A 19,967-nucleotide genomic window follows, 5' to 3' on the forward strand; every position below is an offset into this window, starting at 1 on the left:
ACACAAAGTGGGGCCGGTGTTGAAAACTGCAGCTGTTCGTCACAGAGGGACAATGATCTGACGAGCGCGTGAAAACTTTTAGACGTTAAAGAACGTGCACATCGAGCAGTGCGAAGCACAGATAGCCGAACGGAGAAAAGACAGATTTGGCCGTCTTGTCTTGCGAAAAAGCGAATTACTTCATCGAACAAAACTGAATTCCTCCTCCCAGCTCAACTCCCACAACATCTGTTTCTCTCCATTTTCCAAGTCTGTTAAGAGTCACATTGCACCGACTCTCTCACTGACAACAGGGATTACTGCATTCAGCAAATGAACTGGACATTTGCCACAAATAGTTGATCTCTTTGCTTTAAATGGTCTCATTACCCCCCCAAAAAAGTCTACAGGAAAGAGAAAACACTGGTTTCACAAGACGGTTCATTGCCTGAGTTTCTGGGATGACAGCAGATTCAACTGCTCTCTAAAACTGAATCTGAAAATGACTGAACCTTAAAGAACAGCTGTTTGGTTCATTACATTGATCCTTTCAAGCTGTGGATTTTACAGATTGTTCACAGTACAATGAAACGGTATGTCTACATACTACAACAAATCACACACTCTCCACATTATCACTGCTTTTTTCCAAAGTTATTTGTAGAATCTACCAACTGGCCAATGTTTGGACATGAGCCGATACCTCCCATCATTACAGTGACAAGAAAGAATCTGTTACTTTTGTTCTGCCATAGCCAGCACTTTCTGTATTTTACAAAACTAAATGAACAACTTTTTTTCTACTTTTGGTCTTTTACAAGTATCTGTGATTCTACTGAAGTGAATACTTTCGTATGAAATGCTTCAACTTTTTCAGGCAGATGTTGCGAAGACTTCAGACTTGACGATAGAAACTGGACCAACAACAGCAGATGGCACAACTTATCAAATCATCGCTGACTGGATGCTTGGCGCTGGACTTCTCAGAGGCTCACAGTGAACAGAGAGACGCTCGCTTTCCGTTACTCGGCTTTTGATGCTATTACACAGACTCACTCTTTATTTTGAAGCTCGCTTGAAAACTTATCAGAAAATATTGCTTGCAAATCCTGATCTTCAGAAAAATCATATTTTATTCTCTGACAAATCATTAACTTTTCATCTAAAAAGAACAAAAAAAAAAAAACCTCAATGAGTGGATTATCAATTTGTTCTTAAACATGGTTCTGACAGTAAGTCTAAATGTCTGAGTAGCTTTGTGAAGCAGTCCGGTACTGAGCGAGGAGATTAAAGTTTCTCGGCTCTGAGCAGAATGAGACCTTTCAAAAATGTAACAACGAGACTGCCAGTAAAAAGAGGGACTGGTTTCCCCCTTATCTCATTTGAACTGGTCAGTCAAGTAATCGCCGACACATGGCCTCCCTCTGCAAGAAAGCCAGCAGCACACAGGCTGCTGCTCCGCCAGCTGTTACTGTGAGGACAACGCTGGCATACATGCATCCCTCATCTTCACAAAGCCCCCACTGCCGCAAAAACTGACTCACAAGTTACAGAAAGTAAGACGGACTCATAGCAGGAGGAGAGGGGATAAGTGGAACAATGATATCAAAAAGCAGTAATAAAGGGGGAAACATATAGGTGCTACTCAAATCAGAACATGCATGAAAAATAGGATAAAACTGAGACATGAGGACAGGATCGCTAACAAAAGAAAAGCATTTCAGTGGAGGAAGCTGTGGCTCAGTTACTTTCCACTCTGAGGAGAGAGATGGAGTTGAACTTTCCTTTGTCTCTCAAAGTCTGGGGGAAAGTCCGCACTCACACCGGAGCAAAGCAAGCACACTCGCACTGCCGTACCTTTCAGACAGAACATGGCTCTCCATTTGATTTCCCACACCGGACCGACTGCTGTTTTCTCTTTCTTCTTTCGTCTTCCTCGCTACTTCCTAATAATCATCCTTCTCGCCATCCTCCTCCTCCTCTCTTCCCGGCTCCCGGTTCTCCCGCGCCGCTCAGCCAGACCGTTCACACACTGACCCACAGACCCTGACACATACGCTCCCCTCTCCATCGCCCTCCCTTTCTTTCCCCGGCTCGCACACACACTTTGAGTGGCAGCAAGCCAACTTCCACACCGCAGGAAACTGCTCTGCACCCCCCCCCCCTTCCCCTCACTCTGCTTCCTCTCTCTCTCTCTCCTTATATCACTGAATGCCTCTCTCGACCACGCCGAAACCCCCACCCTCTCCGCACCATCACTGTTTAACAGACAGCCAGAGGCTCAGCCTCAATCTAAAACTCTTAAATCTGCCGTCACCCACAATCCCTCTGAGCGGGCCTCCAGAGTACGGCTCCAAAAAGTAAACACTTAACACGCATGTGAGCATGTCAGGTCAACACGCGACCTGAACACGGACCCGGGAGGTCAAAGAGCAGGTGGAAAAAACAGAACTCCACGGGCACGCCCAGACGGTCAGCCTTGTAGAGGGTAGTGCTCGTGCAGAATCTGGGCAGTCAGCAGTTCGGAGCGAGACGGGGGGCCCCCGGCTTGAGGCCGAGCCTTTGTGCAGTGATCAAATGTAATCGCTTTAATCCCCACGATTCAACTGCTTGTTATCAGATGCTGCTACAAGCTCGGCGTATCGCAGACCTTCCGTGCCGGCTTTTTCTAAACAAAATTACCTGCATCGGTGCGTGGACGAGGGGGCGGAAACACGGAGCAACGTGCAGCAGATTAACGAGAACGAGACAAAACGCCGTCGGTCTCTGGACGTTAGGCTCCTGCTTCTGTACTCAACTTCAAACAGCAACCGAGAAAATGGAGTCCAAGATGTTCCCTGCACCACTAACCAGCAAGAACAAAACATATGGGAGTCACAGAAAACAAAAATAAATAGAATATGTAAGCCACACAATTTTATAAACCAGAAGCACAGGAAAAAAAAAACAGACAACATTTTGCTGTACATTCTTTGTTGTGTATGTGACCAATAAAACTTTTCTCTTCTTATTTTCAGAAATACCGTCTTGGATTTATTCAGTCTAAATAGTTTCATGCTCAGCTATATTGCCGATGAGAGTCTGAGAAGGCTTTTTTTCTCCAGCGGGGTAAGAATGCTGTGGGTTCCAGTCGTTAACAGAGCAATAAAGCTTTGCGGGTTGCAAACAGAGGAACATTGGAAGCCTGCGACACAAGTTGTCATGCAGGATCGCTATCAGGGTCAGCTACATTTCTCACATTCGTCGGCGTGCGTCGCTCATTCCTCATCAAACACACCGACGTGCTAATTAATTTGAGCAGCAGATCACTTTCAATCACGTTGAGAACACACCTGAACTGACAGCTGGCGTGTGATGTTAAACACAGCAAAAGCAATCTGATAGCTTATCTCCTCAACTGCTGTTTTTCCATCAGTAACTTACATGCAGTGTAACAGATATGTGTGTTATTTACGTGTTAATCCCACTGTAACACATCCGTTTCTACCAGATGTCGCCAATTACCGACTGATCGGTGTGACTGTCGCTACCAGCGGCTGAGCGGAGAAAACCACAAACACACAATCCTGGGGAAAATCAAATTAAAATCTGCAGTTAAAAGCACACAGAAATGTTTCCACAGAGCCACCGAACCAGACAATAAACTCTCACTTCATCAAACCTTCACCTTAATTGGACGCTGCCTTGCCCAAAGTGGACTTAACTTTAACCTCTTCTCTTAAAACCTTAGCTTGGAGGCAACGTTTAAGGGTCCATCTAATCACTGCTCTCACAAAAAGCTCAGGATAGTAAAAGCAGAAAGGCAGAATTCCTTTGCTTTTATAACGCAGCCATCTCAGGATTTTTTTTTTTTTTTTTTTTTACTGTATAAACATTATTTAGTTAACTGCTTTGTGGTCCCATCTTAGTTGAATTTCAAGATCATGTGAGCGTCTGAACCCTCTAACAGGAAATAAAACGCAAAAAAAGCCAGTTTCATTGCTTTACTGTTTCGACTGTGAGCCTGCCACACAAAAACACAACATTAACGTAATTACATAGTAGGAATAAAAGGCAAGACGTGAGAAGGAAATGTGGCTCATCACAAAAATGAACACGCAAAACAAGCTACCACATAACTTTGTTGAGAATACAGGCTCCAAAAACTTAACATTTAGCAGCTGATCACTGCTGTCATGCCGTAAAATACGGTCCGTCTTGGGATGAGACACTATCGCTGCTCTCATCCAAACGCTAAGTCACAGAAAAGCGACCTCAGCACACCGCAGATCTTCTGTCACGTCGCAGCTGCATGTTATTGTGTGGCCCGTTCCTCGTGCCAGTTCAAGATAAGACTAAAGCAGAGCCGGCAGATAAAAACTAAGCTTGCTTTGGCAAAAATACAGCTTCTGTCGGACCAGCAGTCACATAAACAAGAAGATGTTTACAGAGAAATATAGCCTCACACCACATGCATCAATCTTTTTTGCAAAAATGACAAAAAAAAAAAATCTTTATCTTAAATGACTTCGCCTCATTCACGGGTTATAAGCAGCAATACAAAGCTAATATATGGTGCAATGCGTGTGCATTGCTGGTCAGGGATTTGTTTTATATTTGTAAGTAAGATGTGAACGGATTTAAAATTGTCTGAAAAACTAAATGGCGGCATGTGGCCGGCTTGGCAGGGCTTTTCAGAAAAAGCAGATCTGATCTGGGATGAGCTATTAGAGACATAAAAAAGGAGATCAAGCAGGTCAGAGAGGAGAAAAAAAAAACATGACTTACCTGGGATTCAGCAAATTATGATCAGCACATGGAGAAAAAAGAAAGAAAAAAAAGGTTATTACTTTCCATATGTACATAGTTTGAGATTAATGACGACTGTATGTAAGTTTCTGAGTACAGTCGGTGTGTGTGTGTGTGCGTGTGTGTGCGCTGGAGGCTGTGGGCCACACCACCAGATTTCCATGTCTGTCTTTTAATGAGGGCTTGCTGGTTTATACATCCCATCTCCCCCCGTCCAGCAAATTATCATCTGCTAATCTGGATTTACGCACAGACAGCACAATAAGTGTGTGTGTGTGTGTGTGTGTGTGTGTGTGTGTGTGTGTGTGTGTGTGTGTGTGTGTGTGTCCACGAAAAAAAAAGGCTGTTATGCAAGAGTTGGGTCTCATCTGAATCCTCTCAAATTTCACTAAGCATCTCACAGACGGACATGCCCTAAAAGAGCCTTACATCGAGCCCAGATTCAAAAACACCGCCTCACTGTAAGGCCCACTTCTGCTTCTGGCTGCCAGAACACTCATGTGCCAGGGAATGGTTGATATTTAGGTCAATTTGCAGTTGACCTAAATGTTGGAATCGTAAAAATTAACCACGGCGACCTACTGTAGATACAAAAAAGAAATCTACTCCACACTAATCTTCCAATCTTCCAACTTTCATGTTAACATGGCACTTCCACAGTTGCCAAAAGCAAACATCAACAAGCAGAATCAATCAAGCGCACTTTATACAGCGACTTCATTTACAGCAAATAACCTAAGCAGCATATAAGGAGGAGTAAACAACTAAAGCCCGGATTCCTGGAGCCTACACTGACCAGAGACGGTGTCTTTAGAAAAGCTTCAGCATTTTTCGATGTGGCCTTCCAACATGAGGTATTACGTCCATGTAGAGACTGTTGAAGTTGAGCTGCTATTGGTTTATATATTTTATCCACCTATTTGTTGTTGTGAGATATTGCAATTGGTTCTATAAAACAAAACTGAAAAAAAGCAAAAGAAATAATTTCATTTGTGTTTTTCTGTTCCGTTTTTCCTCGACCACAAACACTGCCGTCGTGTAATTACTGTTCACCTGGCCTTCACTGTGTATTCATTAGCAGCCTGCGTGCCACGTGGCCTTTTTACACTTGATTGGCTGTGAAATGTCCCAAAAGGAAGGTCAAACCAAACCACACCGGGAAACTGTCACAACACATGCCAGTTACCGTAGCAACCGGAGCAAACGCCACTAATGGAGCTGGAGGCTGCGTCAAAATTGCAGGTTCTGGATCCCAGGCACTTATTTTAGGGCTATATTTACGCACAGGCATGGTGCGTGGCTGTCCATGTGCCTTGTAATGGGCCCTGGCAGGCATGTGGGAGCAGGATCCAGATGTTATAAATACTTCAGGTTCAAACCTACGAGACATTTCCTGTGTGGTGCGTCAAGACAGTATGTATATGTGTGCACGCTTTCATATTGACCCGTCTATGACACTCAAATTAACTATAAAAAGACACAGACTGAATAACAGAGAAAAAAAGACAGAAATAAGAGCGTGTAATACGAAACCAAGTGGACTTTCAATGAAAAACAAAGAACTGTATTGTCAGCAGCTCAACTTACATCTTGCTTGTCTTATTTAAACTAGTTTAATGAATTAGATTAGTTAAGTGGTGAGAAGATATCAAAATAAAGAAATACTCTTAAATCTTTACAAATTTAAAAAAGCAAAAGAAAGACTTCAAGTCAACAATGACCAATATGGTTTGAGATTAGTTCATCGGAAAACTATCAGCCCAACAACCTCCTGAATATCAGATCCTGGGTGGGATGGACTGTCTGCAATGAAGGTAGGGTGATATTTTCACCAAACAGATCAAACAAGATCACATTTCAATAAAGATCTAGTGCAGATAGAAAGAAAACGAGACGCGCACAGTCAGCTATTGACGTTTTAAAACACTACAGACCAATATGTTGTCACCTTATCTGAACTACGCGTCGAAGATAATCAGAAATGTGCTCAGTTGGTGCTCAGCAGGAGATGGTAGAACTTCAAGATGGTGAACGGGGGATCTTTTTAACGCTGCTTGCCTGCAGCTCGTACCCTTTGACATTGAGAAGTATGTGAGGACTTTGAACCATTCGAGCGATGTGCATCTCTGGGCTGTTTTAGGAATAGGCAGGTTCAGAGGTGACAGAGAGACAAGAAAGGATTGAGATACACACCAAATGACAACAACAAGTCACACTTTACCGACACAACTTAAGCATCTCCAGTAGCGTGTTTTTACATTATCTACACCATCAGTGAAACGAGGACGGAAAATGTGGCAGAAATTAAGTCAGCAGTTCACTTTGGAGGTTTGCGTCTTCCTGGTATTTCAACGCTGTTGTTGCCGCAGCATTGCTGTACTCGGGAGAATAGATTAGAGTAAATTACTTCCCCACCGCAGGCAACAAGTTAGGACAAGGTCGCACAATAAATCTGTTACATTACTGACATGTTGTCAAACCACTTGGTGGAGTAGAGTCGCTGTTTTCAGCAGTCAAAAAGCCAAGACCGAGAAAATGGAAAGACACAAACAAACGTAAGCATGCATACGCCAAGAGCTAAACCGATGACTGAAATAACTTTAGCACCATCCAGGCATCCAGATTACATCGTTTAAATGTAACTGCTGCCCCACCTACATGTTTTGAATATCGTCAGTCATTTTTACCACAAAACACTTAGTGTGAGTGTCGATTATATAGAAGTGGAAGTAGTCAGTCGGAGCGTTGGTGTCTTCTTCCACTCTGAGGTAACCCTTGGTCTCCAGTTACAGCCATTGTCCTTAAAGTACACACACATGAATGCATCCGGGCACACAACTAATGAGCTGATCAATAAATGATGAATCTTATCTCGTAATGTCTGAAGAATTATAGACGGCCTTACCTCGGAGAAGCTGTTTGAATAGAAATCAAGAAAGTGATGCTATTGGGCAGTTTTCTGATTTTTTTCTCTCACACACACACACACACACTGTCCAGCTCTCCCATTGGTGCCAGCCCGCGACACCAATACACTTGTGACATCACCTTCGTCGGATCTGACGCCTCCTTGTTTTTCTGTCGCGCACACAAAATGCCCTTTGACCACTTATTAGTGCCACTGACCACACACACACACACAGCTCTCAATCTCTCCCCTCAAGAACAAGAAAGCGCGAGGATCGTGAAAAATGCAGAATGAAGGGCAATAAAGAAAAAAACAAAGGAGACTTTGAGACACTTATTGTGCTTGTAAAGATGTTTTGGATTGGCTCGTAATTCAAGATCCAACACAACTTTCAGCTTGGTACACCCTCCGCTTGGTCCACTCTCACCTCGTCTGTGCCGAGGCTGGTACACCCAGTCGTCGTCATCCTCCTGCCTGTCCGCGGCGTGAGGCTGACCGTGCGAGTGCGCGTGGCGGCCGTGAACGACGTGGAGTTCATTCTGGCTGTGAAAGATGCGTCTGCTCTGGCGGGAGAGGGTGGACACGCTGAGCCAGCTGAGAGCCCGGGACAAGCCCGCCGGTTTCTCCTTCCTGAACGAGGCAGCTCTTCTCTCCCTTTTCATTTTAACCAACGATTCCAAAGTGGAAGGATGCCAAATTAAAAAAAAAAAAATAAAAAATCCCAGTAAAGAATGAGCATTTGGTGTAAATTGCAACCTTGATGTCTAAAGCAATTTACTTAAAGTCCAGGTCATACATTTTCAAGCATTCCTGATGACAGCATCTGCAGCTAAAAGGCTTTAGAACATTCACATTCATGAAATGAGTTCCAGGAGTCAGGACTCGGTTTCTCCTCCATGTGCTCACACACATCATGAATTGGACCCAGACGACTTTAACTTCAAACCGTCTCCAGTCCATCTGCTTCACGAGCCAAAAGCCAGACTCAAATCATCTCTTCTCCTCGGCGCTGTAATACTCCAGGCGTGCGTCCCAAACCCAACGGGATAATTAGGCCGTTCAGCAACCAGGAAAATCACTTCCCCTCTGCGGCACACACTCGGATATTCACGGTCACTACTGGCTGGAGGATCCTTCAGCAGAGCGCGAAAAGGTGTGGATACCTTTTCAAGTCTTGCAGCTTTAGTTTACAACCATGCGCACCCTGGGGTGCTGCTATTTCCATTTGTTAGCACACACCAGCTGACGTCCACTGTCTGAGCGCCAGAGAAGAGCAGGAGGTGAAGAGGTTTCAGCGTGTCTGGATCCATTCCCGCTCCGTCCAAGTTTACTCCCTGGTGAAATCCCGCCGCCTAAAGGAGATCCTCTCTGGAGAGCGTGGAGAGGAAAGTCGGTGCATCCATGTCATTATGTCCAACACCTTTTTCTTCCTCTTCCTCTTTTGACATTACCCGCTCCGCCGTCGCAGAAACGACACACAAAGTCGTTGGATGGGGTCAGTAAGTCATCCAGGTGTGAACCGTCGTCTGGAGCCCTAATCAGCTGATCGGCACAGGTGATAAGGCAAGACCGAGTGGAAAAAGATCCACACCTGCTGCGCACACACATACACACACACACACACACACACACACACAGTCAAACCCTGGAGTCGCACACTCTTGAGACGTCTCCAAGAGCAGAGTTCGGGGAATCCTCAGCAGTCCGTACTCCAGCCTATTTGTGCTGCGAGCGTCGGGTTAGGATTACACCCAGCCCGCGTACAAACCAGGCTGAAACATGAGTCAGCCCGTCCCTTCTTCCTTACTCCCTGCCTCTCTTTTTCGGTTTTCTGTGATCGCCGGCCTTCGCCCCGCCCCTTCACACATTTGCAGGCATGGCAACCACTCCTTACACTCGTCTTCCCTCCTTCCCTGCCTCCTCGGTTTTCGGTGTTTGAGCATAAACATGCATGTTGAGAGTTGAAACAGAGTCATCGTAGTTACAGCAGCAGACACTCAGACTGCCTGCGGTGTAAGAAGTCACTGGAAAAGCAGCAAACTAAGTACTGATTCAGCAACAAGTGAGTCAGCAAGTCAAACATTTTGGCGAGTAGGAGTAAAGATGGTCAATGAGTGTACAATCTTACGACAGACCGTTTCCCAACATGTAGTAGGAGATAGTAAAAATAGCAGGAGTAAGCCCTGGGGGGTGGACAAAGTCTTTATGGGCCACTACAAGTGTGTTAGGGAGGAGTTTTTTGCGCTGAAGTGTAACCGCACAGCAGCATGTAACCACTACTGGGTAACAATTACCCAGCTCCGCCCGGGCGCCTGTTCGTATCACGGCCGCCTCCAACACCCATCGATCGCTCGTCTTGTTGAGGCTTGGATTAAACAGAATATTAAAGGAAGCCTGATTTGCCCGTACAATGATATGGAGCAGAGAGAACCTGATCCGGGTCTTTTTGTCCGTTACACTTCTGAAAGCCGATTCCAGTTTTGCGGTTGTGATGTGGTGTAAATCTAGACTGAACCCCCATCACTGTCGGGTCCCCAGCCTCATTCTCCGTCCGCCCTCAAGAGAGGAAAACATCCGTCTAATCACTTGCCGTTTGCACAATGTGAGAACTGTTCTGCCTGCACGCAAACTGACACGCTCGTGCGTGTGTTTTGCTATTTTTTACGACCATTGTTTGCAGCGGTGACACAAACGCCACTGTCTTTCAATAATTGATGAGCGTTACTGCTCCGCACAGGCATGAGAGGATCAGTTGGACATATGAATAAAGTATGAAAAAAAAGGGACGAGCGATTGAAAGAAAGTGTGCAGTAAAATGTTAAGAACGTTGAGGAAAATGAATAAGTTACAATCCAGGCAGCATGCAGAGCGAGCGCCCAGCAGATAAAGATGAGCTAAAACGTACAGTCAGGGCCAATATGCTTCTGCTTTTCAGGAATTAAAGCTGTTTTAGTGCCTTGACCCCTCAGAGAACACGGGGAGGTCAGCATTCTGGTTCATCCCCCCACCTCATATCTATTTCATGAACACAGGGATCAATAATCAATAATTCGACTGGATATCCGAGGTGGTCTAAGTGAACATACATACAGCTCGGATCGTCTTCTTCCTGTAGGAAGGCAATAACATTTATAAAGTTTGTCTCTCATGTGTGAAGGTTCTGATCAAAGCGGTACATTTACAGCTGATTGTTTTGTTAAATTAACTCAGTGAGTCACTTTAACATCAAAATGATGACCACATTTAACCGAAAAAACAAATGAAAGCAGGTTAACTTAATTTTTTGATAAACTGGATCACATTCTGAACTCCACTGTATCTCAAAGACTCATTGTGATTGTTTATTTTCCCACTGATTTATTATTTAATGGTACAGAGCAGCTGAATTTGCAGCAGTTGAAGCAATTATCTAATCTGTAACTGCATCAATTTAATCACAGATATGAAGAAGCGTGCTGTATCGAAAGAAAGCCAAAGTTCAGAGTGTCACACCATCGCAGAATGTAAACACGATTATATCATCACAGACGAGCGATAGCGATTAGCAGTGAAATGGAGCAGACCTGAAACACACACACACACACACACACACACACACACACACACACACACACACACACACGTGGCTGTTTAAACAGGATATCCAGGTCACCGGAGTCAGTTTGGGACATTCCTCTCTCCAACATGATAAGAAAGCAGATAAATGGCAGAGTCAATATTAGACCCGGCAGTGAAGAAGTGCAATCAAGCTTCTGTGCAATTACAGCTAAATAACATGAAATCACACAAGATTAGAGGCTGTGACCAGATCACCCAAATTCCCACAATCCAGCATCAAAAAGAAACACAGCATTTAAGTGACAGGTAGATATACAGCAGAGTAGTTTCTTAGAAAGAAATGGGAACAATTAAAACAAGTACAAGCATCAAAATATGGAAAAATGACAGCCTTTTTAATTTAATCGAATTCAAGATAGCACAACAGACTTCTAATTTCATCTCTCTAAATTACATATCCTGCAAACAAAAACAAAAAAAAATTACAGATGAAATATATGAATCAGATAGTAAATACATTTAAATTTGAAACCCAGTAAGTACAGTTTGGCAGTGCGAGTGAACTCTCACACAGACAGCTGAATATAGGACAGCTAAACCACAGAGGAAAGCTTTTATTACGCTGCACCATCCTGCATTGACTGGGCCAGAGGCACGGGACTGGGACTGACTGCTAGGGACGTGCATTCAGCGTTCAACTCATCTGAAAGATTCTGGTTGATAATAAGCAACACGGAAGTAACGCGAGTAAACGGAAAGTATGCCTGGCCTGTGCGCGTAAATGTGTGTTATACAGTATACCTTCTATATTCAGTTCCTGGTGGAGGTGTTGGATTCTCCTCCACGGGGGGAAGGAGGGCCTCATCGCGACACACACTAGTATCACACGTGAAAATATATTTGGGTGGTGCACAAAATGCGTCTGGAGAACAAGTCAGTCAGTCGGCCATCTGAGCCAGAGAGGTCACTGGAGTCCATCGACTAACCTCACAGGCCGACACGAAGCACTTAAACTGCCACTAAGAATGATGGGAGGCTGGACGGACGCAGTGAGGCTGACCTTAATCATTATTGTTAGCTGTTTCAGTCAAAAGGATCCACAATCAGTCTGATCTATATTTGGAGTAAAGAGTCTGTGACATGTTTTTGTTTTTTTTATAACCTGGAAACTAATAAGAATCTGTTGAAAGAGCAAAATAAATTCAGAAAATCTTTTTTTTTTGCCTTTTTTTTTGTTTGTTTATCACATTTCACAATACAGTCAGTGCCAAATTCTTACAAAAATGTGTAAGTTTATAGAAAATCTGACTGTGGTTAGTAATGAGTAAATAGGTAGTTAATGACAGTGTAATGACTACTTCCATCCACAAGGGGGCACCGTCGGACCGTCTTCTCTGGTTTGAAAGAAAAGCCCTCATTCCAATGAAAAGTTAAATGGGCCAGAAAATGTGTGTGCGCGCTTGTGTGTGTGTTTTCATTTGTGCACACACGTATAGCCGTACTATCTAAACACAGTCGGCGAACAACAGCGCCGTCCCTCGGGCCAGCGAAGTGTGTTTGTGTGTTTATGGGTGTGCGCGCAAAGATAGCAATCTTCAGTCAGGGATAACGAAGCTATTTCAAACACTCAAGGCCTATATCTGGCCTCTGTGGAGTAGCCTCCTCGAGGACACACACACACACACACACACACACACACACAAGCGCGCACATACACACACAGGAACAGAGGATCTTGTAGAGTTGTTAGTGATTGAGCTGGACCGAACCCCCGGAGTTAACTTTTGTCAGTTCATCTTGGGAAGGAGACAAATCCCTCATTCCAGCAGCCACGTGTTCCATTATTCCAACATTTATTATTCCAGCTGAATGCACTCGGAGTGTATGTGTGTGTGTGTGTGTGTAGAGTTTCGAGCTTTTACTTAATTCTATTATTCATGGCTAAATGCTGCCAGCTTAGCAAGGACAAGGGACCCCTCCCTGTGCGTATGCCCTTAAAAATGTGTGTGTATGTGTGTATCTAAGAGTCATGTGTGGATTAACTGCTGAGACAAAGAAAAACATCAAGCAGGTATGACCTTTGACCTCTAACCCTGAAGCAGGCGCATGATTTTATCATTTGCACTGAGTGCACCTTAAAAGTCTCACTGCACACAATACGACACTGTGTTTCATTCCCACACACACACTCACACACACACACCTAATTGGTAGACAAACACATCGCCATCAAGACAAAGAACAAGGAAGCGGAGTTTGGCTGTGCGCATATGCTGCACGTGTCATTCAGCCAGGATGGACCCAAAAAATATGATCTGCACACAGTGTGTAGGTGGGACGACCATGAGACTGGATTTACGAGGTGAGGCCTCATTTCTGGGTTGTTTTTTTTTTTTTTTCTCTTCATCAAATATGCTCTGAGTTGAAGAAAAAGAGGCACAAAAGGACGCGATGACGTGACACCACGGCACGGAAAGAATAAAAGTTTGAGAAAGGAGTGGTACTATAGCTTACAAGACAAATGAACGTGGGTAATCCGAGTAGGGCATTCACACACTCAAACACACACACACGCACACACACCCAGCAGGCCTGTGTCCAGTGGTTGAACGGGAGAAAGGGTGCGGTCGACTTTGTGCATTCCTGATCAGTCATGCCTGAGTGGAGCGGCGGGCCCGGCAGACCTGGGCCCAGATGTGGTTTGCATATGCATCGCGCTGTTCGCGCATATGCACGGTATTTGCAAAATCATCTGCAGATGGTGAATTTGAAAAGAGGAGGAAAGGCCTGTGGGTGATGTGTGAACATTTGCAACCAAAAGTGTGAAGATATACAGTTAAGATAAGATGAATGCAGTGTTCACTTTGATCCAATACTGCGCACATTAATGAGTGGCTCTTTTAAAGTTCTTTTTTTCTAAAAGACACTGTGACATATGATACGTGGCATGAAACAAAGTAAACACACATTACCCTGAGTAAACCTGTTCTATTTGCCTATCACTATGCAAACATGCACTTTATGAGCACGCATAAAGACAATTTTTCTCCAGAGAAAATTGCTTGTTGCCATGATTAACAATTCAGTTTCAACTCAAATCTGTACAACAGGCGTTCTTCACTTTCCTCATGAACAGCGTGTTTGTCATTGTTACACTACTCACAGTTTGTGTAATTCTGCCATGTGGTTCGACCTGCTCTCAAGCCGAGTCGGCGCGTTTGTTTTTTTTCCTTCCAAACCTGAAATGTGACGGCGCTTTGACACCAGCTGTTTGAGGGGAAGCACCAGTCAGGACAGAAGAATGTTCAAGTTTTACAGTTCACGCTCGCACACGAAGGAATCATGCCAGCGTCAACGTGGCATTATACAGCGCGGCTGGTGAGTTACAAAGATCCCAAACGTATTCTGCAGAAGAGCAATACAGACCCAACCATACTGTTCTAATATCTATAAGTGATGTAGTGATGGTGAAGGCTGTCTGTGTGTGTTTACATGAATAGAAAGAAAGATTCGAACTGGACTAAATCTGCAAAAAGAAGTGGGCTTGGTTCTCCAAAGACGTTTCAACGAATCGCTTCAATAACTGCATTTTTTTTTAAATTTACAAGAACCAATGCTGTTTTAAAGTATTCACATCACATCACATTTATAAGAATAAGTCAGAAACCCTACAGGTCTGTGTGCTCCAGGCTTTTGGACTGCACCAAGGCCATAAAAGGGAAAAAAGGACCAAAACACAACAATAATGTAAAGGTTAAGACAGCCAATAAAACTGCCAATATTCACATAAAATTACTCCCGTATGGAACGCTCACAACCACCTTCACTAACCATCAGAGACATAAATGCGGGCTCGACTCGTGTTTCTAGATTTTACTGTAAAACTCAATTCACATACCCACTGTCTGCCAAGACCTATGGCGATCACCCTGGGAGCTCATGAAATTATGTGGTATATAAAGACATTAATGTGGGGGTTTCATGAGATTCTGTGAGCTTGGCGGTGGAGCGGTGAGAGAATCCGACGGCGGCCACAGGATTTAATTCCCCCCGCGATGGTCACGAGATTCCCAGAACTATGTCCGTGAGAATGACGTGCTTGGAAGGCAAGCAGTGGATGAAAGTGTTTGCTAAATGAAGATGACGCATTGAGATGAAACCACCAAATCCCAACGACGGCGAGAATTTATCTCATCACTCTGACCCGAGGAACCACAATTTAATCGGTAAAATGTGATCGAGCTATATTGTTTTCACTTGTTAGCCTGAAAGTAACTACAAAATGTACGATGCTGAACCTTGAAAATCAATTGTTCTAGAATCAAAAATCACTCTGGGTTTGTTTTTCTTCTGCAGACTTCATTTTTACAAATGGAAACCTGCATAATTCAAACTGAGGGTTGGACTGTCACACAGAGGTGAAGACAAAGTTCAGCTCATGTGCTGACAGCCAATCTGGCAGCCCACCAGGAGTCCAATCTGGCAACACGCCCATCAAATCCCACTGGGGCTTGCTCATTACAGGTGGCGGAGCGCTGCTGAAACCTCTGATTGTCAGAGAGCATGTGGATCTGACACCGACTGCGATGAAGACACAAAGCAAACCCGATAAACAAATAACCTCCATAAAAAAAAGCCAGGAAAGAGCATTAAACAACTGGAAAGAAAAGGTATTTTGTTTGGGTTTTTTTCCGTTTATCAGCATGAGGTTTACTGCCCAGAGTGTGATCATTATAAACCATGTGTTTACATGTATGGCACATTTTTAACAAGCACGCAAAGTGGAGCATGGTGAGAGGAAAAGTCTAATAAAAGCCAGGATGTGTGAAGAAACAGTAGCAGCAACTATCTGAATGCGTGTGTGTGTGTGTGTGGTCAGCTCCAATCATGTGACTGTGTGTGTGTGTGTGTGTGTGTGTGTGTGTGTGTGTTTTCAGCAGAAACACACTTTCTGCCATCAACAAACTGAAAGAAAGAGAACGGGATCCAGGATGAAAGAAAAGAAAGAGTCGGAGTTATGCTGATTGAGCAGACGGCGGGCCGACCGTTACCGTGACAATAGGGGCTGACTTTAGGTCTGGCGCTCTGCCCTCTACAGCTGTGAGCTGTCTGACACACACACACACACACACACACGCACACACACATATACACACATATACACACGTTCGTTATTTTGAGCTCATCCCTCTTATCCAAGCTGGTAGCAATACATCAACACAGCAGAAACCTCTAAAAGCTGGACTGAGACCAGCTTTAATTTACACACACACACACAGATACACACACACACACGTCTGAAACCTCTTTCCTCCCTGCTGGCTTACGCTCCCTTCCTCCTGATCCAAGAACAGCTCCCAAAGCGAGTCATCCCGTTCAAGAGGGATTTAAGAGCAGAATCCAGATCAGCATTTGTTGGCCAGACCTGTTGGCTGCGCCTCCCTCCAGCAGCCGTTACACGGTGGGGTTTAAAATCACGGGCGTAATGGGGAGGGGACACACACACACACACACACACACACACACACACACACACACACACACACACACACACACACACACACACACACACACACACAATAGAAGAACTCAAAATAGAGCTTTTGTGTCGGACACGCCCTCTTACTGATATATAAATAATGAGAGAGTTCATATTTGCTGTTGTCTCCTTCACCACGTGACACGGCGGACGTCAAAACGCACACACACACACACAAAAAAAAACAATCAAAGAGAGTGTTCCCCGAAGATATTCCTCCCACAAGCTGTCAGAAGCTTCAGAGCAGAGTTTCCATCTGGACACCCTCCATTTCTCTTCTCCCCACCTGTCTTTTTTCATCCCTTTGTGTCATCTCTCCGTCTGAGGCTCATCTGGGTCTGCTTCTATTTCTAATTTGCTTCATGCATCTCACAAATCACATTTTTCAGTTAGTCTTTCTAAATCCCTCTCCTCCTTATCGTACCTTCATTTCTTTCTTTTTTTTTTTTTCAACCCAAACACAGCCCTCTCTTTGTGTCTCAGCGTTGTGGGGGTGTAACCCAAACTCTCAGCCCACCTCGGACTGGGAGCCAAAGGCCGGCCGTTTCGGCCACCCACACTCAGCGCACGGTCGCGGCCGGGGCTTCCCCCGCGTATTTGTGTGCGTCTGTGTACAGCTGCTCTTCACGTCTGTCTGCTTGCGAATGTCTGTTTGCTTACAGGTGTGCGTCTACACGCGCACTTAATCCTCCGTGTGCATTTCTGAATCACGTGCCCCTCCCAGTCAGATATTCTGTATTTTTCTTTGCGTATCAAGTTTCCTAAATACCTCCTCCTCCTCCTCCTCCTGGGCTGCGATCTGTTCCTCTCCATTTCTGTTTCACCCTTGCTGTGGCTTTGCGGTATTGACTCCCAATTTTTTTTTGTCTGAGATGGATTAGCATTTCTGGGCCATAAGTGGAAGTATAAGAGTGTCGAGTTATACTTCAAACAGTTACTAAATGTCTAGAAAGCAAACTGATTTGAACATTGGTGTCAGATGCATTTAAAAAAAACAAATGACTTGCTGTGCACCGCTGCAGTTTCATTCAGATGCATTCATTGGCGCTTTCTTGGATTTGTTTATGGTAATCACGACACAAATATGAACACTGTATGGAAGCTTTTCTACTGAGCGCTATGCTACGAAAGCTGGGAATCTCAGCACAGATTTTCTCCAAAAAAAAAAACCTGGAAAGAAAAATCCTGACTTTAAGTACTCAACAAGGGTGGAATTCCAAAAATACCGGATTTTGAGGGAAAAGCTGAGGCTCTTTAAAAGCCAGAGGAAACTCTCTGGCATTAAGTCTTGGCCACACGTGTCACAGCAGCATGGCCAGAAACAACTTGGACGGCAGAAGATAAACCGCCGAGTTTCAGTAGGAAGCAGGAGACTCGAACGTGCCCACGAGCTATGGAAGGAAACGATACCAACAACAAGAAAAAAAGAAGAAAGGACTGTTTATATTGTGGAGATACTCTCTAAGTAACTGAGCTAATACAGCATCCAGTAGCTTCTGGAGTCTACAGACCTCCAACAAAAGACAACTATAAAGTCAGTAGACCGTACTGTAGCACTGACTCACACGGCAGAGTGGAGGGTACAGACTCGATTTGGCCAAACGGTGTAAACACAGTCATCTGCGGGAGCAGTGCACTTTGTAGCCGTGCGTCGAAGGGTGATTCCCTCCGACTCCCACATGTCTAGACAAAAGCACCATCATTAAAAGCACAATTTCATACATGCCCACTTCCCCAGACCGCTGCTGCCTCACAATACGCCACCGACGCTCAATGGATTGATGGTGTCGCTACAAAACCCATCTGCACCTGATGCAAATATGTGAGCGCATCTAATGCACGGACTTCACATTAGATAAAGTCGGACAAGTTGAGTTGCCTCACTAAGTGAGATGTCAGACGTGTGCCACACCTTAAGGCTGAGTGAAGAGCTAACAATTACTCATAGATGAATAAGAGGTTGAATAAGAGGATAATGGAGGGTTATTTTTAGAGAGTGTCTCCTGGGAGGCTTTCCAAGTGTTGGTCCCAGGTGTCTATGAGGGCAGAGAGCGTATAGATCCACTCCTATCCAGCAGGAGTGTGTGGGGTGGCGATGGGGAGGGGGCTTAGTAAGTGTTAAGACTATCTATCAAGCGGCTTAAAACAAGAAAACAAAACCATTTATAAAACTTGTCATCGCCTCGTGATCATTAGTGTTGGAATTAGAGAGGAACGTCACGACAGAGGCAGAAAGTGAGACCTACAACAATACCCGAGCATAAAACAGGATCTGAAAATGTTTCAAACATCTGGGTCAATCCGATGTGATCAAGCCACACCCACAGGAAACTGATCAACGGAGAAGCCGGTTGCAAAAAGTAAACTGATGGAATTAACTTGCTCAACTTTCAAAGACGCTTCCTATCCCTCTATCCCTTTCCTATTGTCTTAAAATAGATGGAGTTCATCCACTCTTTGCCCAAAGGCTCATATACTGAGTTGAAAATAGCAGAGTTAATAAGTTATGGAGCCACAGATGAGTTTCTATCTTCTTTTCAGCACTACAGTACACGTGCACATACACACACACACACAAAAAAACTTAATCTCTCTCCAGATGAAGCAAAACCCAGGAGACTCTTCACAGTCCAAGAGCTACAGTACACTGACACACATCTGTGCACACTCATAAATACAGTCCATAGAAATCTCTGGAAACATCAGCGCTTTTCCATGAAAACTGAATTTTAAAGGAATGACCATACAGGTGGCCCATCAACAGGTGAAACATTCACATAAATCTTCAGAATGAAATTGAAACAACACATAGTGAGTGGCCAAATATTGATAGATGCCCATATGACCATCGGCCAAACACATGTTCTGCATAACTTCATGTTTTCTATTTATCATTATATAAATCGTGTCTTGTTTTAGTGGTTAATTAAAAATGTTCACACACTCCTGTGAATGTGAGCTATAAACTGATTACCTCAAAACACAGATCCAAAGTCAAATCATAAATTCTCTCAACACCTCTCTGATCTTGCATGCATTTCCCAAACCCATAAAGCCCAGAAGCGGAGGCTCCACTTCCATACAAAAACAGCTTCTTCTTTTTTTTCCTCAGTTGAAAAATAATAGAAATGCCTGTAAATCTTTGGATCTGAGCGGCCGGTCGGACAGGTCGGACGAGCCAGCTGTAGCTGTTTG

The 19,967-nt window shown here is 44.3% G+C and overlaps 2 protein-coding genes across 6 annotated transcripts in view; one reads left to right on the top strand and one right to left on the bottom strand.

Moving 5' to 3' along the window:
* cmtr1 (cap methyltransferase 1) overlaps positions 1 to 19,967 on the top strand; it is a 506,633-nt gene that overhangs the window by 60,649 nt on the left and 426,017 nt on the right. The window lies entirely within an intron of this gene.
* nhsl1b (NHS-like 1b) overlaps positions 1 to 19,967 on the bottom strand; it is an 85,258-nt gene that overhangs the window by 43,433 nt on the left and 21,858 nt on the right. For 2 of the 5 annotated variants that reach the window (XM_030111082.1, XM_030111078.1), the window contains exon 1: positions 8,103 to 8,337. The exons of 2 other annotated variants lie outside the window; for them this stretch is intronic. In XM_030111082.1, the coding sequence (XP_029966942.1) occupies positions 8,103 to 8,337 (235 nt within the window). Of the gene's footprint in view, positions 1 to 1,836; positions 2,062 to 8,102; positions 8,338 to 19,967 lie in introns of those variants that run through there. One more of the 5 variants, XM_030111081.1, reaches the window with a different exon arrangement.

Source organism: Salarias fasciatus, chromosome 15 (genome assembly GCF_902148845.1).
Source record: "Salarias fasciatus chromosome 15, fSalaFa1.1, whole genome shotgun sequence".
In the NCBI taxonomy this organism is placed as follows: domain Eukaryota; kingdom Metazoa; phylum Chordata; class Actinopteri; order Blenniiformes; family Blenniidae; genus Salarias; species Salarias fasciatus.